The sequence below is a fragment of the Protobothrops mucrosquamatus genome, unplaced genomic scaffold (genome assembly GCF_001527695.2).
Source record: "Protobothrops mucrosquamatus isolate PMUCROS unplaced genomic scaffold, P.Mucros_1.0 scaffold47, whole genome shotgun sequence".
In the NCBI taxonomy this organism is placed as follows: Eukaryota; Metazoa; Chordata; class Lepidosauria; order Squamata; family Viperidae; genus Protobothrops; species Protobothrops mucrosquamatus.
The window spans coordinates 2169599-2194937 of NW_015386429.1; the positions used below are offsets into that span (position 1 = coordinate 2169599).

General features: G+C 34.4%; 1 protein-coding gene across 1 annotated transcript; it reads right to left on the reverse strand.

Moving 5' to 3' along the window:
• Positions 1 to 915: 915 nt before the first annotated feature.
• Positions 916 to 24335, reverse strand: AZI2 (5-azacytidine induced 2). The gene is made up of 9 exons (XM_015811712.1): positions 24302 to 24335; positions 24075 to 24151; positions 17753 to 17976; positions 17358 to 17483; positions 16107 to 16206; positions 13091 to 13230; positions 11066 to 11124; positions 4592 to 4707; positions 916 to 3529 (listed from the first exon to the last, which is right to left on the reverse strand). The coding sequence occupies exons 1-9, from the start codon at positions 24322 to 24324 to the stop codon at positions 3159 to 3161; spliced, it is 1236 nt and encodes a 411-aa protein (XP_015667198.1). The 5' UTR covers positions 24325 to 24335; the 3' UTR covers positions 916 to 3158.
• Positions 24336 to 25339: the final 1004 nt, after the last annotated feature.

Sequence of the window (25339 nt, forward strand, 5' to 3'; positions counted from 1 at the left end):
AATTAAGCATCAGCAGGCTATCAATAAAAAAAATTAGACAGCTTACAGAAAATTGAGCTTTAAAAACAAGGAAAAAATTCTGGTCTCCTTTTAATGCTAATGCATTCATTTAGATCAGGAGTCTCCAATCTTGGGCCACATTCCACTATCAGGCTGCGTTGTGATCAAACCAGGCTGTGCAAGTGGGTGTGCAAGCACACCCACAGCTCCATTTGCACAAGCGGTGGGTGCTCATGCTCATGCATGAAGCTCCATTTGTGTGAGCAGTGGGTGTTTGTGCTTGTGAATGAAGCTCACCCTCGTAAGTGCAAATGGAGTTGCACATGCTCATGTGCGCTTGCTGCTCACATGGAACTATCCCCTCTCCCCCCATCCATCAGTCCACCAAGCTGGAAAAGTTAGGACCGCTGTTTTAGATCATATCATATGATGTTCTAAGTAGATTTTTAGTAGAAGACCTGAAAGAGCTATCCTGTTGTTTCATACAACAATTTTTAACAATTTTTAAAATAAATGTTCTGCAATTTGGGTTGTAACATTTAACACAGTGTATCCCCAACCTACCTTTGTAGCTACGGAATAAAAAATAAGGGAGTAGCTGATCTTTAATTCCAATTATTGCTTATGGCAGAAACATTAGAAACTCTCATTCCAAGAGCATATTGGCAGCTCAAAATAGTTTTTAAATGGTGCTATTTGCATGAAACTTGAAAGAAAACGTATTCTTTTCATTAGCACGAGTAAGAATAATAGATTTAAGAAGCAAACTCTGATTAAATCTACCTAAAAGCACTTCAGATTCATAATTTCATGAATGCTTCATCATACACACCCCTTCATGACTTTGAACTCAGTTTTTAACGATGGTAGCAAGAATCAAAAAGTGACTATTTCTCAGATCAAAAAAAATGTTTATTTTCTATGAATTAGCCATCTAGAATTAACCATCATTTAAGAAAATACATTAATATAGGCTTTCAAGGTTTCTGCTTCAAGGAGTTTAAGAGATTAAAACATTATTTCAGTATATCAGAGCAGCTCATAAAACACAACAGCCCTGATTAGAAATGGTTCACCCAGTCTCTGATATTTAGTACTGGAGTTATATTTGCTTTTTCCCCCACTTCCTTTTCTAATGTATTCTACTTTGATCTCTTTAAAAATATAAATTTTAAGTAAGATTATGTTATTTTAAATATATAAATCAAATAATCAAATGTTAGAATCAACTTAAAGCCCTTCTACCCCAAGAATATCTTGATTTGAAAGGGAAAGAGAATGCTATATTCCTAAACTGAAGGAAGTTTATACATTCCTAATTATAACAATGAAATCTATTCCAGGATTTGTTTTCTACTCATTTACAGAATTTGGCCAGCATCAGAATTTGCTCTAATTTAGGATTCTAATTAGTATAGGTGAATATACAGCTCAGAGCATTCAATTTTTTTTAAAAAAAAGGTTTCTACCAATTTGCACACAATTGTTTCAAACAAAAATAACTTATTTAAAAACATGGCTGTATCCTCAATGCATTGTTAAAAACATGAAGCAGCTTGGCATGTTGAATAATGGTAACCTATTCAAGGATCTGTAATCCAAAAAAGCAGTCCTGAAAACATCAGAGCTAGGCAGCCACATGAGAAATGGTTGCTGCTACTTTGTTATTACACAGGTAGTTGGTTCTATCAGCTGAGGTCAGTGGCTTAGATTTATTATATGCATATTGGGGCTTGTTCTATTACTCTACAGGAGGATTGTACTCCCTTGAGTCAGTTATGTTCATTGGTCAAAATAAATTCCTGCATCTGACACCATTTCTATTAATCACAGACAAGGTAGGATATGTGAACAAGACGAGACTTTAAAAAAATCTGATGAACATTATTTAGGTATGCCATTCATTAATACAGGAAAAAAACTCCACACTTTCATTTCCCTCCACAGACTATATTCTCTTTAGTAATGACAAGGAAGAAAGCATCAGTACTGAATTATACAAAATGCAATGCAAAGAAAGGGAAGGGAAGATAACGCTGATATGGTCGTGCTGCTCATCTGCACAACCATATGGGAAGTTTTTATCTTTCAGAAACATACAATTATTTCTTCCACTATAGATTTTACTTTTCTCTATTCGTGTTTCAAATACACATTCAGAAACAAATGGGAACTGGCAGTATACATGAATTTGTACATGTGGAAATGACCAGATGAGATTTGAGCAATGAAGTAAACAAAACTTGCAGCTGGTCCATCATTATATTGTTAGATCCTTCCCCCCCCCCCCTCTGCATCTTAAATACCAGATACATAAAACTACTGTTGAAGATCTAACCAATGATATGCTAATAAAAACATCTCTACTGATTTGAGGGTTTAAGAATTCAACTGAGATTTACTGCTAATAAAATGAGATAGAAAGGATGTAAAATTATTTCAATGCATCTTCTTCAGTATAGAATATCAGAAATGTGAAATCACAGAAAGATTACATTATTTGGAATGTTACAGTTCTTCCATGCTGTATTAAGGAGCCTGGATATTTCACCTCAAAACAATTATTGCATTTTGGACAGGAAATCCTCAATACAGGAAGCAATAAGTACATGATATTATTTGTGAAGTGATGAAATATTTTACTGCAGCATTTAGAAACTTTTCCATTTTACACTATTTCCATTTTTTTCATTATAGGGTAACAAGGATAAGTTGATAAATTGAAAAAGAGGAATGAAAATAATTTCTACACAATTCATTTGCTCCTTTTCCGCATATCATCTATTAATAAAAAAAACAGAGACTGCTTCAGAATTGAATATATTAATTACCTGAGCTTAAATCAGAACTTATCCAAAAACTAAGTCCTTCTCGTATCTGTCAAAATGTTTGAATGTAACGTACTTTGGAGCAATATTATTCATACCACGTTGCTTCTGTTTTATTCCACAATTTAATATTTTAGAAATCTGCCAATGTGCAATCAGAATATTGAGGATATAACAGATCATTCACCATATTCTTTTGAATTCATTGTTTTTCAAGTTTAGATAACAGGGAAAATCTCATCCAACTTGAAAGTTCATTATACTCCTCCCCATTACTTATTTTCTATTAACAAATACAAGACCATATTCAGGACTACTTTCAAGTTCCTCCTACTGTTCTTGGCTCTTATGCAAGCAGTTTTGGTTATACTGATCCAAGTTGTTTCCTGGAAAGTTTAAGTGAGTCACTCTGTTTTTCATTTCCCAAAATACTGTTTCACTAGGTTTTGGAGGGCTTGGAAATACCCAAGAATTATCTTCCAGAGAATTTTTTCCATACGAGTTATGTTCCAGAAATGGAGAGTCACATACAGAGCTAAATTTCTCATTAGTACATGGTGAGGAAGATGCAAGATTACTGAAAACATCATCACTTGTTTGAAGTAATCTTTTTTTGCATATTGCTCCAGAAGCATCTAAGTGGAGGTTGTTAGCGTCCCTTTCAAGATCTTCAACACACTGAACAGAGGTATAGGATGGCCCTGTGGAAAGAATCAAGTATGTGAATCATTTACACTTAATACAGTTCACATGCTATTAACAGTATCTACCAAATATCTGTTCCTCTAATTGCAGATTTATCTCTTGCTGCTATAAGACTGTAGGAAGCTTGTTCTTCCTTTGATTGGCTCTCATATTTATTCTTACTCAACCTGTACTATATGGGCTAATCCAGCAGCGATGGCCTTTTTAACTTTTAACACACCAGGGGAGTAACATGAGCTAACTCTTTCCCACCCCAAACTTTTAACGCTTAGCCCTGTGCTTCCTTAAAACAAGCAGCCTCAGAGAGAATCTCTCAACAAAGTATATGAGATAACACAGGCAATAGATTGGTTTTTGCCCTGTACATTTCCTTAAATTCAATTTTAAGTGCAACTTTCATTTTCACCTTATGACCACATCAGCATGGACCAATTAAACATACATATTTGATTTGGCTTCCATTCACACAAAAACAGATGACAATTTGTATTCAAGTGCTTTTCAATGTTGGAAAAAAGATTGTGACTTAAGGATTTTGAGGATACAAAAAAATTCCTGAGCAGTCAAGAATTTTCCATTTAAAAATAAGCTTGGAATCACACTTTCTCTGTAGAAATATTGTCTATAAAATGAAGCTTAAGATTAACAAATTACCATAGTAAAAATGCAATACATAATAGATTTTTCTTTTTATATTCTTAAAAAGTTATTATTTGTGTAAAAGTACATTTGAAAACTGAAGAGTTTAAAAATATAAAATAGTTGCAATAAAAGGTCAAATACAACTCACACCTCAGCCTTGTACAATTAATATCTTATTGAGGGGGGAAAGTGACAAGAGAATACAGCATAAAAGGAAAGGCCCATCAGCAATACATTTATATGTGAAGTTGACCAGTTAGAGAAAGAAAGTAAATTGGAATTACAATAAAAAATTAGGCTTATCAGTCTAAATTGATGCAATTGAGTTAAGATGTAGTAACAAGCTGCATTTTAAAATGATGTAGTATTGTTCTACACTTTCTTTCAGATTTTTGATTGTGCAAACCTAAACTTGCCTTTCTTAGTTGTAGATGGAATCACTTTCTTTAGCATCTCAGCTTGCACTTCAGTCACCAGACGCAAATTAGACATCTCCCTCTTCAGTTCCCTGTATACCTGCTGAACACGTTCACTAAAACACATTTTAAAAGTTTAAAACAGATAAACTTTCACAACAAAAGATAATGATTCAAAGAACAAAAGGAAAGCTGCAATAGCTTGCTATAAAAGACGTAAGTTCTAACTCCTTAATTTATACAAAATATACTTTCGATTAATTGGTTCAACAAAAATACTGCTGTGAGACAAGAGATGAAGAGAAAGTTACAGCTGATTAAATCAGCTTCAGCATATGAATACAAAAAAATGTTCATGTAATTTCTTAGTTTATAAATATTTATTCAGTGACCATTCAATATTACAACAGTGCTGAACAAATGGTACTTAAGACTTGTCATCAAGAGTTCCAGTCACTGCAGCATCCCCATGGTCGCATGATTGCAATTCAGGTATCCAGCTCACAATTACAACATTGTAGCAAGCCATGGTTACATGATCACAATTTCCAACCAGCTTTGCACAAATAAAGTCAATGGAGAAGCTAGCAGGAATTCAAAAGTCACATGAGGTCCTTACTTAGCAGCAGCAATCAGGCCTACCGGAATTACTAAACAATAGCAACTTGGGTGCAATTGCCACTGTAAGCCAAAGACTATCTGTATTAATAATGGCTCCCTACCAGTGCTTATCCGCATCTTTTTAATGTATTTTAATTCTGTCTTTGGCGCTGATCGCCTTCGCTCAACAATCTCATTTTAAGATACACATTCCACACTTATTTGCTCATCCTGAACCATCCCAAATGGCTTCATTGGGCAATCTCTAGTTCTAAAATTATAGAAAAAAATAATTTGCTACTTACCACCCCCTACCACTGATCTCATATCCTGAGAATGACCCGTAAAATATAAGACTCCTCTCTTTTTTTTTTACTGAATCAGATCTGACTTCTGGTGACTAAATAAATAAGTCTATGCAGTTTTCTAGGCACCATTTATAGAAGTGGTTTGCCACTGCATTGTTGCAAGGGCTGAAGGGAATGACTGGCCCCAAGTCACCCACTTGACTTCCAAACATAAGCAGGTCACATGTTCATGTTCCTAGTCCAGTGGTGGCGAACCTATGGCACGCATGCTAGAGGTGGCACAGAGCCCTTTCCGTGGGCACGCGCGCTGTTGCCCCAACAGAGTTCACCAGAGTAGTGAGCATGTGGTGTTTGGAAGCGACAGGGCAGGAAGTGAGCGAGCAAGCGGCATTGGCCCCCCAGGGGTGTTCCAGAGATGGTGAAGGACTAGCCCCCACCGCCCTGGCCCCGGCCACGCTCACCCAGTCTGTCGTGACCACTGCAGCCACGCCCACCCAGTGGGCCATGCCGTCCGCCCCCCCCCAAGGGCACCACCATCCTGATACAGCTCTGGCACTTTGCAATAAACAAGTGGGTTTGGGGTTGCAGTTTGGGCACTTGGTCTCTAAAAGGTTCGCCATCACTGTCCTAGTCCAATACTTAACCTCTAGAAAAAATATATACAAATGTATTTCTAATTACTCTCATCTCAACTAAGCATCAGGATGCTTAAAATATTTTTTTAGTCTTTCCCTAATAACTGTGAGCCAAAATTGACTAGCTTTACGCATCATACAGTCCTTCCTCAAAATTGTGACCTAGCATGTTTAGATAGCTAGTAAAAGAATTAAAAAATGTGGCTAGCTGAAAAGAGTATTGCAGTTTATAGCAATGGTCATGGGAAAAAACAGACTATGAGTTTAAATTCTAAATTGCAGTTATGGAAGGATGATTCAATCTCCATAAATGCCTATCTCTTGCTATGCAACCACACATGCTTAATTTTTATGTTCCTAGCCTTCTTGTAAGGCAGTAACTCCAGTATCTTCATAGATGAATAAAAAACATTAGAGGGCTCTCATTCCAAGCTGATTGAATCCCTGAATAGGAATAATTTCTCTTAAAGCATGGAAATACACCTGAAAATGCCATAATGTTACTTTGAGTGAAAAAAAAAAGTTTTTATCTCATCTTTACTACTTTTATAAATAATTCAAAGTGGTGAACATACTCCTTCCTCCCATTTTTCTACAATAACAATTAGTTGGTCTTAGAGAAAGTGATTGGCTGAAAATTATCCAACAAGCTTTCATGTCTAAAATGAGATAAGAACTCAAATCTTCTGGTTTCTAATCTGTTGCTTTAACCACTAACTTATCCAGAAATTAAGGAATACTAATTCTTGTATTTCTAATGGGAATGATCGTATCTGCCTATCACACCTGAAGAGTCTCTGCATCTCAGAAAACATCTGGTCAACTCATCACTGGAAACTACTTTTGGCAAACATGCTCCTATTCTGTTGATGTGAAGGATTACACAGATTAAGCAAGCAGTTTGTAGACAAAGAGCAAATACTGTATACTTTTCATTTACAAAAAAATTCCTACTAGAGTAGCATTTAGTGCACTGAACTGGTAACTTTTATAACTTTAAAGATCTACCTTTTTTAAATTAAAGGAATAGACAATGTTTTGGCCAAAAGCTGTAGACAGATTTAAGAGCAGAGTTTGGGTAATGTAACAAAATACGTGCCACTGCAATCACAAAACAGCCATTTATCAAAAGGTAAACCTAACATCTGTATGAAAGGTAAAAAGCCTTTATTGTTTTTAACAACACCTCTTAATATACACAAAAGCAATGTCACATACTTTGTTAATCACATCAAAATTAATTATTTTGAACCAACACAATGTATATGTATCTACACAAACATGTATAAAAATGTTAAAATTAAACATTCATAGTTGATCACATACTTTCCTATCACTGAGAAGTGACAAAGATTTTACAAGAATATTAGCAGTTAAATATTGACATCCATATTAAATCAAAGGATACTTGCTGAAACAAACATTTCAAACAAGTTCCTTTAGGTGTGAAAAAAGCTGTAGACTTGTTTTCACAGGTGATATGAATTACAGCTGGTTTTACAATACAAAATGTGCACATCTAATTTGCATAAAAGATTAATACAGAAAAGATGTTTTAAAAAGAAAACTGTAATAATGATGGATTGATAGCATCACATATCAAATACTTGTTTGGTGAAGAGAAGAGAAAAGCAAAAACATAGTTAAATAGCCAAGATTAAGGGAAAAACTAAATGAGATAGCAATAGAATGGAAACCAAATATATTTTTACACATCCGCTTCCATTTTTTCTGACGCAAGTCACAAATAAAATAACTTCTTGTAATCAAGTCTTATTCCTCCCTCAAGTGGAAAACAAGGAAAATGCATTTGTGAGAACTGAAAATATTAATTCATTGGTTACATTTCTGATGCCTTTTTTTAGATTTATAGCACTAACTTCTAAAAAAACTGTGTAAACAATGTTTTGAAGAAAGGACTAGCAACTGAATTCCATATCTATTTGGTCTCAACCTGCAATATTGTGGACTTAACTACCCCCATAATGTTCCTTATTTAGAAAAATACACTAGCATTAGAACAGGTTTACTTTGTCACCATGCCAATTTTTTGTTGTGGATTCATTCAAAATCTTGCAATGAATATTACACAAGCAGCTACTAATGCTAAATAACTACTGTCAAGAAACAATTTCCTACAGCTTTCTGAAAAAGGCAGTGGTTGAATAAAATGCAACATTAGGCTTTATCTGCATCAAAATGCATTATTTTTGCAAATTTTGGAGCATCTTATATCTTCAACTGCCAGAAACAAAAACAGTACTATAATTGCTGAAACAGAGAATGAGTAATGTTGCCTTTATACATATGTGTAAGATATATTTTACTAATTTTAATGGGTCTGTTTTTTTAACACATTTATTATTAAATTTGTATGCTGCCCAATTCCCCGATTTTGGACAACTCATAATAAAAACATTTTTTTAAAATATACCATCAGAAACAAAAATAAGGAATAAAATCATTCCACGCCCCACTCTAATTTCAATATTAAAATCTTATATAAGTAGCTTAGTCATTCAGCAGAGGTAATATCTATGAGAGCAATTGTTCATATTATTCATATGGACTATCACCTTAAGTAGGATTCTGTCAGGTCAGAAAAAGAGGAAGAGAAAGCACATTTCTTTAGCCTTTCCCTAAAAGCCATTCATCACACAATAGGAGAATTTGCCCTCTATCTCCAGCTAACATGATTACCAGTGTCAGCAGCAAACTCTCATGATATCAAAGTGACATATGTACAGTGAGGTCATCACACAAATACATAAGTTGTGACCTTTTCATGACACTGTGCTTCATGATTCATTATTCACTATGTTTCTAACAAGGCTGCAACATCCACCTGCAGTAATGATGTTAAGAAGATGGTATAATTGCCAGCTATGATAAGATCTATATAAAAGTTGACTGTTATTTTTTTAAGTGACACATGTCTCAGCAGTAAAGCCAAAAGTAGCGATTATCTCTTTTTAATCACTTGAGAATCACTTTCTAACTAAAACATAAACGATAAGCATTTTAAATACAAGTAAATACATTCCTTCAATATGTCTCAAATAGACACAATTACTATTTGCTATCTGAATTATGGGCTTTTTAAAAAGCTGGCTCTAAAAGCTAGATCACAGGAAAAGATTGGCTTAGATCAAGGGTGTCAAACTCACAACATCACGTGATGTGTCATGACGTATCACGACTTTTTCCAATGCTAGCAATGGGATGGGTGCAGTTTCACCAAGACGCATCCGGCCCATGGGCCAGCAATTTGACACCACTGGCTTAGATGAAGAAGATGTTAATTAATAACTTTCTAAAATATACTTTTCTTCAGCTTGAAATTCTATATTTTCATCCCATGATATACCTACTTACATACACTTACATCTTGTTTATCTATTAAAAAATACTTCTACTTCAGTTTTTCATTTACAGCAGTGTGTTAGATGCAAGTTTGGTCATATTTAGAATTAACAAGTGAAATCAAGAAGTGGTGCAATTAAATTCTAAATGTAAATCTAGATCAATCTATTCCAATATTCCAAAATAGCACCCATGGCACCAGTGAATAAAGAGCCAAGTAACTTACGGAAGCCTAACAGTTAAGACATTAGAAATTATTTTGCACATTATTTAGATAAATATTTCTCAAGTTATTTACATGTAATATTGGACTGCAATTATCAAAATTCCCAAGGAAATGTGCCCAACATACCACATTTCCCCCAAAATAAGACCTGGTCTTATATTTTTTTTGCTTCTTACGAGGCACCAGTTCTTCTTTTTTGGGGATGTCTTAAGCGCTTACATTAGAACTGCTGCAGTCAGGCCTCCAACGCTCTGATACCTGTTGCACCGCTGCCTGAGTTCTTCTGCGAATGCTTGTGGCTGCATGCCTCCTGGTGCATCGCACTGGTGCCACCGCTTGTGGCAGGAGGCGCATGCCTCATCACGCCGATTGCACCAGTGCTGCCGCTCACAGCAGGAGGCCGCATGGTGCATGGTGCCAGTGCCATCGCTCTTGGCAAGAAGCCATGTGGCGTGCGGTGCCAATTGCGCCGGTGCCGCTGATCATAGCAGGAGGCTGCATGGTGCATTGTGCACGCAAGCGGTGCATGTGAGTGGTAGTAGTGCAATAAACCACACGGCACCACTGTAATCAGTGCAACAAACCACACGCCTTCTGCTGGAGCGGCAGCACTGGTGCAATGCACTATGTAGTGTGCGGCTGCAAATGGCCACAGAAGAACTTGGGCAGCAGCGTGACAGGTCTCGGGGTGTGGGAGGCTTGGCTGCAGTAGTCCTAAGGTAAGTGTGTACAGGCACGTGGGGCAGCTCCACCCCCTCACCTTGCCCTAGTTTGATTTTAACACTTGTGCCTCACCCCAAAACTAGGGCTTATGTTGGGGCTAAGGCTTATATTAGCCGCATGCGTAAAAATCAAGTTTGGGCTTATTTTTGGGATAAGTCTTATTTTCGGGGAAACATGGTATTAGAAAACCAAAGCTGAGAAAAGCTAATTTTAAAAATGGAGTAAAACATACCTTCAGAAGAAAGATCTGTCCTATCCTTCATAATAATTTACCAAAATTTCTGAGAGAAGAAAAAGTTACTTATTACAAGATAACTAATAACTGGCCAATTTGAATAGGTGGATTAATGATAAGATAATATTTAAAGTTGCTCTGTCCCATACAGAAATCAAAATCAACACCTGAAAACCAATAAATGATTGAGTATCAGAGTACAGTGTCTTATATAGCCTGCTCTGCATTTTTGACCAATTATCAAAGACAGCGATGTGTTATGTAAATGTGAGATGCATTACTTGAGTGACATCATTCTTATCCAAAACAATTAATTTTCTTGGACTTCAATAAGCTAGTCAAAGGGACTTAGCTGAAATGCATTAAAAATAAATAAAAGCATACCTATGGATATTTTGCTGTTGGATAAACTCTCCATTTATTAAACTTCCTTGGGATTCAACCTGGAAGGAAGCCAAAACAAAGAGATCCTATTGGCTTTTTAAAGATGTGCCTCACTTGTACAAAGAAAAAAAATAAACCTTTTCCAGACATACCCAAAATGCTTAGTGTTAATAAAATGTTTTGATTTTTTTTAATTGCATTTAACTTCCCTTTCAGAATACAAATCCTATAAAAATGTCTTATAAATACTATAAACAATTATAAATGCAATAGAATTTTTTAAAAAGAGTAAGTGTACAAATCCAATCCACGTAATAGGGACAGACTTCTGGGCTTTGGATATTCTCAATGAATTGGGATTTAATTTATTAATTTATCATATTTGATTCTTCCATTTGGCATATTGAGCTCACAGTGCCAAATTAATTATATATTACATATTGTATAAGCATCCAATGACTAAGAACAGTAGATACGTTGTTTGGATAAGGAAAAGAGAATAGGAAACCACAATTAAAATTGCAATGTTATATTCAGTGATTTGAAAGTAACTTCTAGAAACAAACATTTGAACACCCATGAACTCTAGTGTACTGAATATTTTTCAAGTTAGATAGAAAAATAATATGTTTTAAATAATTGTTTTTACTGGAATATTGGTAAATATTTTGAGACATAATAACTGAGTAATGTTTTCTTATCCTACATAAGTATTAATGAATTATCTGAAAGCATACCATTTTAAATATGCTTTTGTATTTCAGATCCACATGAGGGATATTTGCCTGACCACATTATTCATTATGCATTTTTTTTAAAATAGTTCTTCCTGCAGAAAAACAATATTTTAAGAAAATAAATCTTTCCATTTTTTTTCTATAGCACAAGTTAATATCTTTAATTCTAATTCAAATGTTCCCAAGTACAGTTCCATAAGACCATATTATTTTGGTCATATTAAAACATGCCATTTCAGACTATGGCTAAATTTACATTTCATGTTAGCCTAGGCTTTTTTAACAATCATTTCTTGAACAAGAAAACAGTTTTGTAGTTCATTCATACTGTTAAGTCAAATTGGATAGAATCACACATTATGTTAAGCTAACCCCCCCCCAAAATCACAGTATGACTTAGTGAAATTATTTCATTTCTAACCTTTCCAATAACTGGAATCCTCTGGCTTACTTAAATCAATTTTAAAACATGTATGTTGAACCTTGGTTTTAAATATCAAAGTATTTAGAAAAAATACTACTTACTACTAAATTACTACTTCCACTAGCAACTTAAATAAACGTCATTGTACAATCAAGATTGCTTATGATACAGGTTAAGATTTAAATTTTAGTTTGATATAATCATTGGGATTCTATTTATGTCATACTCCAGTTCTTCAGTCACAGATAATTTTAGAACTAAAGAGTTTACTGAAAAGGATGAGCATGACAAAAACCCACATTAAAAATGAAACTTAGATTTTCTGAGAAACAACTGGAATAAAAGTTGAATAGTCCTACTGTAATTAATAGATTCACAAATAAGTGTCATTAATTACATAGTTCAGCAAATTTTAGGCAACAGAATGGAAAATATTTTCTTCCTAAGAGAATTATCAAGCTACAATTATTAAGCTACTTTTGGCATCTTGCTTTTATCACCATCTAGTGGAGTTCTCAAAATATGCAGTCTAATTTCACCTGGGCAAGTGTAAACTAAAGTACATTTTTAGACCTATCAAAATAATAGTAATTGTAATCATCTTATTACCTAACACACTAAAATGAACTAAAGATATAAAGAGGCAAAGCCTGTTTTTGAGATTATTTAGAAATGTTACCAAAAGTCACATTTTGAAAAACAAAAAATTAGAAGTCTCAATAAGCATTCATGTAGTTTACCAAAACCTAGCCATGTAGATTCCATTAAACTCAAAGGCAGAAATTGTACATATCAACATTTAATGCTACCCCTTTATGTACCCTCCTCATAACAGAAATCATAATTCAGAAGTATTTTCCTTACAGATTTTTGCAATTCCTTCCTAAGATAGTTGCATTCTTCTCTCTCTTTCTCCAAATCCAGCTCCAAATTGTGCATTTTCAGCTCACTGTTCAGTCTGTCTATTTCCCAGTTAGATGGGTTAGAATTGAAACTCTTCATCACTGAAAAAAAGACCTTTATTTCGTCAGAATAGTCAAATTAGATAATAAAATGGAGCTAAAACTCATTTCTCATATATCTTTTTGTGAGTACATGATAAATTTGAATCCAATCTTACTTTTTAAGTGTAAAGTTTTTGACCAATCATCAAGTGAGTGTGTTAATAAACCTTTAGCAAAGGAATATTCACATAGAAATATACTGTAATTGTATATGTTCTCTGATATTAATCTCTAAATAGACACAAAATATTCAAGTTTGCCCATACATTACCAGTTCAATTTAAAAAAAAACCTGAATATGTTACTTAATAACAAAGTGCATATATTTTACAATATAAAAATCATTGAATCCTCAATAACAATCTCAATCAGTGAATTTTTAATTGGGACTTTGAAAAAGAACAGACCGACATAGCAAGTCTACGGAATTATCCAAGGGAACAGTTATTCAGTATTAATGAAGGGGTTTTATTTGTTGAGGCTTGAAACTAACATACCAACTGGATAATCATACGAATTTTTTTTATTTATTTTAATCATTTATTTTTACAGGGCGTATAGGCTGTTCTAATAAGCTGACTGATTCTGGGTGACATGCAACTCCCCAATATATATTTGGGATTAAACAAGTGAATCAAAACAATATATTGTAATAGCATAAAACTGAAAGAAATAGAAAATCAGTTCACATTTAGAAGTAATAATTAGAGCAAACCATCCCCATGGCTTGGTAAAACAGGCAAATCTGAATGTCAGGGAGATATTATTCCATGGAAAGGAAGTTAACAACTAAGTAGCTGTGGTTCCATGGTCCATGAAGACTGCCATCCCTAACTGATGCAACACATAAACAGCCTGCCATACTAGATCTTATCAAACAGGCAAATATTGCTGGGATAAGAATGAAGCTTTTCAGCATACTTTTAATGTATCACTCCTCCTTATTTATTTTTGGATGTTCTGGGTATTTGAATACTGTAGTCTCTTTTTTCTCTTTTCTGATTAATGATTGCAATAATGTTATCTGAATTTCAAATACTGCTGGGAGCAGAGTCCTGTAGATACCAGGCTCGTTCCACATTCATCCAGGTATTCAACAACTTCACTTTCTCAGTCAAGAGTCAAGATGTAAAGTTGGGTATTATCAGCATACTGATATGCGTGTTTTTTATTATTATATCAGCAGTAAGATTTTTCAGCTAAGTCTAGAAAAAAATATGGTTCCTTGAGGGGGAGTAACCCCATCTACCTTAAGAGATAAAAATATAATTACTACTGAAAAAATGTTTTTTTTCCACAAAACTTTTCATCAGCCAGATTTGGTTTCTAAGGCATAGCGTTTGCATTAGTAGTTTCTTCTAAAACTTCAAATACTATAGCATAAACAAGAATTATATCCATTTTAAGCACTCTTAATATTTAGGTCTGGCACTGGCTCTGTTCTAATCAAGAAAACAAAAGTATGATTTCCAGACCTGTTAGTAGCTTTTGGAAGTGGGATAATCTTCAGCATAGGATCTCTAGATTGGGTACTGGAGATGTGCTTAGCTAATTAAATTATTATTTTGACAGCCAAGTTCAGAAAAGGTGCTGGGTAAACAGTGACTTCATTGCCTGAAATCACTTTAATTTGTCCTCTTCTGAGTTTCTGATGTCAACATATTTCTGGATGAAGCTATCAAAAAATCTGGGGTGAGGCATCATAAAGTAGAGAAGCGCAAAATGTTTCAAGATCAAAATAACCTGTTCAGACATTGGAATAGTCTACAACAAAATCAGAATGGAATGTATTGGGGTGAAATATTTCATAATTTTATCAGCTACATATTGGTATCACCTAATTGTATATTTCCACGATACATGTAAAGTTATGGTAGCATTAAGTGATGCAAAGATGCAACAATGGAATTTTCCTGGTGAATAAGCAGAATCTCAATCCAAGAAAAAAGGCTAGGATGATAAATGGTTCTTTTGATCAAATTAACAGTCATACTGTGCTTGAGAAGATTGTACTCCCCCACACAAATCTCAATAAGAAGTCTGCAATATTAGGATGTCACTGATCCAAGCCAAGGCTGTCATAAAAAAATAAGCTGTCTCTGAAGCATGGATAGGTGTACTAGCCTCAATTCATCTGATGAGAAAGAACGAGTTCAGTGAGCCGCACTGAGATTATTACTGAATTATATTGCTCCTAATTGTGAATCTGCCTTTAAAGATGATTCAGCAACTACAATTAGATCAAAATATAACCACAAGGTTGCAGAACTGGGATATATCATGATTAACATCTTGCTTGCTTGTTGCCAACTGTAAAATTAACCCAATTTATTTCCAGGCTCAACTCAAAAGTCCTTGTTTTGATTACTAAAAAAAGTGGCTTAGAGATGTAGTATCTCAAGTTTTCTTATCTTTACATAGGTACAGAAAGAATAAGTCCAATTCTTTATGTATGGATGGGCCTACTTAGAATTGGTTCTTGCTTACAGAATTCTTTCTCCAGTGAGATGGGCACATACCAGCTAGGATGTCACTCTTGAACTAATTCTAAGACTTGTTTCTAAGTTTTTATAACAAAAGAAACATTTTGCACTAAATTCTCATTCTGAAATTGCTCCAAGATGCATAGTTTGTTATTATTTGTTGGATTTATATCCTGTTACAGTCACCCAGTGAGCTTTCATTGCTGATGTTTGAAGTTGGGCCTCTTAAGTCTTAATCAATACCTTTCAATACCTTAATCACTACTGAACATTATACTACACCAGAAATAGCAATGCCTTAGTTACATAAAAAATATATTATTTAAAAAAAAAGATTGCAGATCACAGCACTTGGCATATATGGATACTGTTATATACTCAGACAAAGTGCACCTTGTTGAGTTTCCACTTCTGTTCTTAGCTGTAAGAGTTCTACTTCTTTAGACTGCAACTGCTCATTCAAGATTTTCACATATTCTGTATTCTCTTTCATCTAATTTGAAAAATATAGAAATTGTCAGGACTTTATCATTATTCTAGTTGAAGTCTGAGTCTAAAGATCAGTTGGTACTTCATAAAGATCTGGCCAAATTACTGTGCTACTTTTACTGTTTCAAAAGCCCTACCAGTTGAAAAAAATAGCATGTGAGTACTTTTTATGCACCCTGAAAATATTGTTTTGCTTTTAGAGAGCAGAAGAAAAATCTTGTTAATTGCTAATTAATAATCAGTTAATTAAATAATACATCCAACTGAACTCAGCTAGCTGGCATGCTTTCCAAACTGATCACGAGCTTTTCATTCAATCTATTTTTCATCCTACAAAGTTTCTGCACTCCACTTAATTTTTAAAAAACATATATAAAGTAGTCCTCAACTTACCACCACAATTTCTGTAACTAAATGAGATATTTGTTAAGTGAGTTTTGCCCCATTTTATGATCTTTCTTGCTATAGTTGTTAAGTGAATCACTGCCGTTGTTAGTAACATAGTTGTTAAGTGAATCTGACTTCCCCATTGACTTTGTTTGTTAAAAGGTGACAAGAGGTGATCACATGACCCCAGGACATTGCAACTGTCATAAATATGAGCCAGATGCCAAACATCTACATTTTGATCACATGACTATGGGGATGCTGCAATGGTTGTCATAAATCACTTTTTTCAGTGTCATTGTAACTTCAAACGGTCACTAATTGAACTGTTGTAAATCGTGAACTACCTGTAGTCATTTGTATTGAATTACTAGAGCTTTGACAACTATGCTTTTATGCGCATCTCACTTTCATTCATTCAAACAGCAAATTTAGACATTTAATAACAGAACAGTTAGGAAACAAATGGGGTCACTGAGAAAAAGAGAAAATATCAATGAAAGTGGATGCAGAAATTCAATATTTTTAAAAATCCAGCAATGATTTAAGCCACACATAAGAATTCCTAAATCGTTCTTTTGATGTTAAAAAAGGATATACACTCATTTTAAACCCATACATAGAAATGAAGTTAGTGCGTATCTTTTGCTAAATCATATTCAATGTCTTCAGTGATCCAAACTTAATTTTCTCCATAATGTTAAAATACTTTTTTACATGAGGTTCATGCAACATTCTTATTTTCTTTTATGCTACTCCAAAACATACCGTTTTATCCAGCTGACTTTTTAGATTATCTCGTTCAATACAAGATTCCCGATATGCTTGATAAGCCTTGTTAACTTGTTCACGACCCACAGAACCTGTTGCTTCTTCCAAATGGGATTCAAGAAGCTAAAAGATTACAAGATGTGGCTTAATTATTATTTAAACACTTTCAAATATTTGTTTAATGTTAAACCAAGTGAATTACCTTAGACCCAGCCATAAGTATCGGGTAATGACTGCCAAGTACTGAAAGAATCTGTTTCACATGTGCTTAATTACTTTACACATTACTTAAGATAAAAGCTAGTTTTTTTAAAAAAAATCATAGTTACTAATATTAATAATGTTGAATGATATAATCTTGAAAGAAAGCATATATTGCTAAAAATACCTGCCTTTTCTTCTAACAATCTTATTCTTTTCTTTAAGAAAGAATTTTCTCTTTCTGTCTCTTTCAGACGCTTTTTAATATCTTCATAAGCAGTGACAAGGGCAAAATGTGAAGCAACTGATTCTTCTCCTGAAAACACTGGAATAGGAAATTGTCCATCTTGTCTGCTGTCTGCTTTTTCATGGTTCAGGATATCAATGTCATCTTCAGCTAGTTCTTCCATGATAGCTAAATAAAAATAACCATGACATTGTTAACCATCCAATATGCACATATATACATACGTACATGGCATTTGTTGGATTTTTGCAATTCTGACAAAATATTGGGCTATATCCAATCATGTTTGAATTGTCTTCCATAGAACAACACAATTTCCTCTTAATCTTCTATCCTTCCTGCTACTCACACTTCTACCATCTGTTTTGGCAGGCCTTCCAACATACTGGAGAAGAATTAGAAAGGGCTGAGGTTCATCTGTTCTTTGCTTCCATGCCATTCTTTTAAAGTATAGATGTAGCTGAACCTAAGCAACTTTCCAAAAAGCTGCTTTTTCCTAAAATTTCTTCTTAAAGATGGCTATTTTGGAAAGAAAGAGCACAACTTGGGATGTCAATGTTCTGTTGAATTTTCATTTTAAGATAATATGTTTATTTATCATCTCATTTTCACATTTAGTATTGCAAAGTATTTGCAAAGTATATAACCAGAACAAGTGAAGTAAAATATCTATTCAACAAAAAAAATCCACTTAAAAACTAGCCCCACTAAAAAGTATCATTACAAAAGTAACAAAAATAGAGCTGTTTCAGTCAGCTTTAGCTGGAGTATTGGATAAAGGCATTTCATCCAAAAGTTTCAAGCAGAGATTTACAGAAGTTGCTGACATTTTCCCCTTTGAATAAGTTACATCAATTTTAGTTTAGTATCAATTCTTGTCTTAAATTTTAGATATATTGTTTGCTTTCAGATATTAATTGAGATAGCTGTTGAAGACTCAGACTTTGTGAAGAGCATTTATAAAAATTATAGTTACCTAAAAGTGGTTCTTTCAGACAAAAGATACAAACCAAAAAGTTATATTTGAAAATACATTTTTAGGAAGAGGATTCTACATAATGAAACATTTAAACTTGCATTGTAACAGGAAGGCCAAGTACCAGACAGGTAGGTGGGAGAAGAACAGGTATCTTCAAATTTTTACAGAAAAATATAAACTTATTAGAAGATAATTTGTCTTTATGTAGTACCAGAGTGTAAATCAAATCTTGAATATGTTCATCTATTTCTGATTGTTTAACTTAACTTTCAAATAAGTTTTTCCATTTTCTCCAGCCTCAAACCTTTTTCAACAAATATAATACATTAATTATTTTTAAAGTTATTCTTCTCATTGTTTCAATGAAATGGGGCTGCCATTTTGGTTTCTAACTCTGTTAGAAACCAAAGGAGGAGGACTTCCAGTTTGCCATCGGCGCCTAAGGATGCATAGAGGCGAACTCCGTCTTAAGCGTCCGATTTCATCCCACTGGGGGACCCTGGAAAGGGTCGAAAGTCGCCCTGTAGGGGCGACGAGTGAGGAGGGGATCTCTGCTTAATCGTGGGAGGGCAGCAGGCCTTCCGCTTGATCCGGGGCAGCTCTCCAAACCGGCAGAGAAAAGACCGTCCATAGTAATATGGCTCGTCATTAAGCTGCTGACAGCCAAAATCAAAATTACTACCAAGCACCTTTAAAGCAATGCGGATGAAACTGGGTGAGATTTGATCTTCTCTTTAAGACTCTAAATATCTTTCCTGCAAAAGCTGCCCTAAGTATTTTTCCCCGTGAAGAGAGAGGGAAGGGAATTCCTGCCTCACCCTCTAAGAGCAGCGGCGACAGACTACTCAGGGGAAACAAAACAATTATAAAAACAACTTTAATCTAATTGGATGCATATACTTTTGAAATTTAGGGATTTAAAAGTTTTATTATTCCTATTTCTACTGGATACGCTGATTTTTATCTAAAAAGAAAAGAAATAAACTTTGAAAAACTATTATAAAAATGGGGGACTTAAAACATTTTAAATGGATCGGTGACATCTTGTGGCGAAGTATGGTATTATAACTTGCTATTGAGTAAAAAAGACTTCGCTTGAAGCCTAGAATTTAGAAAAAACTCTTTGACCTTGTCAGATACCACCTGTGAAAAACTCAGCCGTAAAGAAGGAACTGCAGAGTGGCATATCTGGCCTGTTTGAACTATGAAGATAAACCTTTACTGATTTTCAGAGCTATATGTGGGGAATTGTTTTCCTATTTCTTTACATGAGAAGCATCTGTTATTATACAAGATGATGGAACACTTTGGACTATAAATTCTTACTTGGCAAACGATTTCCACTATAAAGACTACCTATAACACATCCCACACCTAGCTATAATAAACAAAAAACTATTTTTAACGTTTGATTTTAAAATTTTCAACTTAATACATTATCAAGAGAATATGGATGAAGATCAGGAAAAAATCCTTTTTATGCTGAAATCAATACACGAAACCATTCTTTCAGTGTGTAACAAAATAAGAGGCAATATAAAGGAACAAGATGGCAGCTTAGATATACAAACCCAGATCTTGACTACAACCAAAGAACTAACAATGCAGCAAGTAACAGGATAAGTAGAACAACTAAATACTAAGACAGAAGATCCACCTGACCAACAGATCCAGCCAACGGGAAAATTAGAAAAGAGAGTGACAACATTGAAAATGGAAAAGACTTTTTACATAAATCAGAAGAAATTTGAGGAAAAGAAAGAAGAACAGATTGAATGGAAGATAAATTTACCAGGACAATTGTGGGAAACTGGAGTAATAGGGAGGAGATTAAATGAATATAATTGGGCTAGTCCTTCCAAAAAAACCTGCAATTAAATGGTCTTTCTTATTTCAAATAATACATATAATAATAGAGAGAGAACTGTTTGAGGATTCAAAAGTACTGACATGGAAGGTTAGTTGGCAAAGGAAAAAAGCCAGAGTAAGGCTGAAAGAAACTAGGGTTTTGATCTAGTAGAGGGGATTTTATACTATTGATTAGTGGATTGAATATGGTGGAAAATAGATAATTTTTAGAAAATAAAGTAACATTATAATTGAATAGGTAAGATGTGTAATAAAATTAATAGACTTTTGGTTTAATATGGTGAAAAATAGATAACTTTTAGAAAATAGAATAAGATTATATGCAAATAGACAAGATGTGTATTTAGAATTCTAGATTTTGTTATAAAAAGGGAAAAATGTAGAAGTTGAGAAAGGAAACTCTGGTCGCCTAAAGCTTGGAATATATACCAAATGTTAATTTGAATATTGAGGGGAAATTAAAGCCTGGAAAAAAGCAATAACAGAATTTTGATAGTATATAAGGATTGAATGCAAACACAATTAAGGTATGTATAAGCTAAAAACTATTGATAAATGTAACAAAGGTGGTTTTACTTAGTTGATAACAATAAGAATTATATTAGCTCAATATGAGATAATAGATATTAAGGGAAAAAGAGAGGAAATATTTGATGTTGTAACTTGAGATTTGTGCTAAAGATTTATGCATGTTATTGAATTATTAACTACCCAGCCACCATGTTGTTTTTTAAATATTTAATTGTAAAATTAGAAAACTAATAAAATATTATATAAAAAAGAAACCAGAGGAGGAGGCATAGATGAGCATATGGAATATACAAACTAAAAAAGCATCTTAGTAACTCCTGAGTCTTCCTATGTAACAGTGGAACTTAAAAACTAGGGTGGATAATAATCAATTATTATTTTTTTAAAAAAATCAAAAATCAGATTTTTTTTATTTAAATCAGATTTTTTTATTTTTATCAAATTTATTTTAATAAAATGCTTTTGGATTAAAATCTATCTAAATATAGTTTTTTATTTAAGATATATTAATAATTTAGTTTATTCAGCATTAAATGGAGCTTAGTTATGTAGCATGAGGCTGTATATTCTGCAATATTTACATTTTTGGTAAACTCATTTAATCAATCCAAGCTCTGCAAGCTAAGATAACATGCACTGCGTGAATCACACAATTTCACAGTAACCTTGAGATAAATCATAAAACAAAGTTCAGGAATATTCCTTTATCCCATTGTTTTGTAAATCTATGTACACTACAAACTCTATGATTGTTTGAAGAGAAATGCATCTGTACCAGGCTCTAAGTGTTTTAATTAAATAAAAGAATTTGAGTAGTTCTCCAACTATGTGTGATTAACCTATTAACCTAAAATCAGTTCTGATATCACTGTTTTACTAACCTGACAGCTTATTATTCTAAATAGGAAACCTTCATTTTGTTTGCAAATAGTAATATTAAAGATTCTAACTACCAGCAAGAATGAGTCCTTACATTTAAAGAGCATCTGTCATTTCAGATCCATCATGGCAGTGCCTGTTAGCGGGCATCCACTCACCTGCTGCCCGTTACGTCACTCATCTTGTGTCACTGCCTTATCACCAGCCATCCCATTAAAGTGAGTGGGACTGTCGGTGAGTCAACAGCGGGTCAGAGGAAAATCCGCTGTGGGACAGAGATGACAGTTGCTCTTTAAAAATTATGATTTAAATCAAGTTGATTTAAATCAAGCCTTTTTACTAGTGATTTAAATCAACGATTTAAATCAAATCCATCCTGAAAAGAACCAAAGTTAGATTTAAAATATTTAAAAAATAATTAGGACAGGAGTCAATTAAATTGTCTTAACTCATTAAAAGACCAAATTTCAGAACAACACATATGTTATAGCATTTAGATGATAGTACTTACAACAAGGTAGCAACTCTTTAAAGCAACTCTTTAAATTAAGCTTTAGATATTCACACATCTCTAGCTTTCAATTCCACTCTTGGTTACCATATATTCTCACTTATTCTAATTTCCTTCATATCAAAGGTGAAAAGGCAGAAAGCCTTTGCCCAATCCTTTTGTCAAATACAGGTAGTTTTTGACCACAACTGGGCCGGGCAGCTCAATTATTAAGCGAAGCAGTTGCAAGTGAAATCACAACTGTGTTTAAGACCTTACTTCACCTTTCATTTGTTTTACAGACTTGCGAAGGTCATAAATGTGAAGATTGGTTGCAAAGTTAATTTTTCATCACCACTGTAACTGCAAACAGTCACTAAACAAGACCATCACTAAATGAGGTATATCTGTATTCGAAACTGAGTCTTATCCCAACCTACAATTTATTCTGCAAAGCTTAACTATGCCCATTCATAAACAACAGACAGTTTCTTGCAGGGCTTTTTTTCTCATAGAATGCCCAGAATGGAGTTCCGGCACCTTTTTTGGATGGAACCTTGTAGGGTAGGCAAGGCAGGTTGGATGACATGTGTGGTTTCTTGCATCTTTCGTTTGAAATGTACATCACTATTGGCCATGTTTTAGAAATCAAAGAAAATAACATGTTATCTGGTCTGATTATCCCTGATAACTTCCATGAATGAAGAGCATCCTTCCTTTCTGAAATGCTGTCAGATATTTTTCATTCTATATTTCTCCTTATTCTTTTATTAACAATCAAATTCAAGCAACAAAGGTTCAGTTCTAAGCATATACAAGGAAAGGATTCTGGTGATCTCTGCACACCATTTCAAAACTGAAAGTTCTAGACATTTACAGAGGTGTTTCAAGGAAAAGTTTATAAATCACATTTATAGATTGCTCAACTCATAACAATCTTAGGTAGCTATAAATGTGATTTATAAATAAAAGTTTTAGAGAACTTGCATTCTCATAAATAGAAGGAAAAGGAATATATGCTTGGCCTTTAATATTTTGTGTATCAGAGTAACAGTCCACAAACCAATTCTCTCATTTCTGGAAAAAAGTTATTAGATAGTCAAGCAATTATTTTCCACATAAAGGAAAACTGCAATCCTATGCACGCATACAACGCAGCAAGACTTGTTAAACACAGTAGGACTCAGTTCTTGTAATATTTTTAATTAGATAAAACCCAGCAGAGGAATTTGCACAAAATGCCAAGGTTGGTTATGTTGACCTTGCTGTATCTTATTCGCATATATAGATCGCATGGTCAGTTTGTGGTTCAATAAATTCTACAAAACTAATCAATGGGTTAATTCAGTAACCAGTGCTGGAAACAAAACACTGGCCAGTGCTGAGCTACCCCATCCCAAGTTGGGGCCCCTATTTTTGCGTGTGAGGAACAGGCCAAGTGACCCTGGAGTTTTTCTTGGAAACTTGATTGGCACCCCTAGATTGGCGGGCCAGGGAAGAGACGCCAACAAGAGTTACCTGCAACCAGCAAGCTCGCGGAAGAAGTGGGCGGGACCCTTTCGTTTCCGTTCGCACCAGTTAACAGGACAGGATCGCTGCGGGGAAAACAAGAAGGGGAGGCCACATTAGCTTGGACTTCTCATCTTTTCCTCGCAGCCTAGGAGCGGTTATAACTTCAGACAGAGTCCCCGGCAGCCGCACGATGCCTTTCTTTCTCTTTCCTCCTTTCACTCCCTCAGACTCACCAGGAATCTCTGACTTCCACCATCTCACATGACAGTAACGTGTACAGGCAATACCCTCCCACTTCAGTGGGGGAAATGGGTATCAGCAGCGAGGTATGCCGGGATTCGTAGTCTCCTCACTGATTTTGCGAGGCTGTAGATTAGAACCAAACCCGCCCTGGCAATTCTCTTCTCGGGCAGTTCTGTTCCCGGCATGCAATGGGAGGGGGGGGGTTGAGAGAAGAAGGAGAGAAGGGAATTGTAGTCCGTCCCTGCCGACAGATTTGTCGGAATGGTACGGAGCTACCTCACGTAGTGTGATATGGTTTTTATTTCCCCTCAGAGGGGAAAAAGCTGGCCATCTACTCCGTTTTCTCATTGTGAAATGAGATGATCTGCTGATCTATTTATTTGTTCATTTCATATGCATGAATTTTACAGAAGTGTAATAACAGTGTTGTCAGTGCAATGAACAAAAGAAAATGAAACCAATCGGATGAAGCACCAGCATGGACACGTGAAAAAGTCCCTCACTGCAATCTATAGTGATTGATCTAAAAACAATGCAACTGAATTGACCTGAAAAGGCCAAAACAATAAAAAAAATTCTGAGACATTATTATTAAAAATTATATATTTTGTATGTATTTTTAAGGCTGATAACATTTGGACATTTGAGAGATTGTAATTGTCCATCTAGCCTATAAGGTGTTGGCTTAAGAATGATCATCAGTACAACTTTTAGATTAGACGGATTGTATATGGTTGGAATTAAAATGTTACAAAGATAAACTTTTACATGTTTGGGGAAACATTTTAAAATTGAAGCAATGTCAAACACTCCAATTGAGAAGGCAATTGGAGAAGGGAAGTATCTGTTGAAGATGTTAAATTATAAAAAAAACTGCATATGGACAAACATGATCAATTTATTTAATTTAATCTGTAGGCTTCATTTTAGAATTAAATGTTCCCAGATCAGTTTAAAACATAAAACAATATGCATCAACATTTTGTACACATATTACACATGGAAATATATTTCAGTAGAATAGAATA

What these genes read in the sequence shown, in the direction of transcription:
- AZI2 (XM_015811712.1), bottom strand. Translation starts at nt 24,324, where the DNA reads ATGGTGGAAGTCAGAGATTCCTG. An exon ending in TAAGATTGTTAGAAGAAAAG is followed by an intron (nt 17,484 to 17,752) that starts GCAGGTATTTTT and finishes GTAATCTTTTAG; the next exon opens with CTTCTTGAATCCCATTTGGA. An exon ending in AGAAGTGGAAACTCAACAAG is followed by an intron (nt 13,231 to 16,106) that starts GTGCACTTTGTC and finishes TCTTTTTTTCAG; the next exon opens with TGATGAAGAGTTTCAATTCT.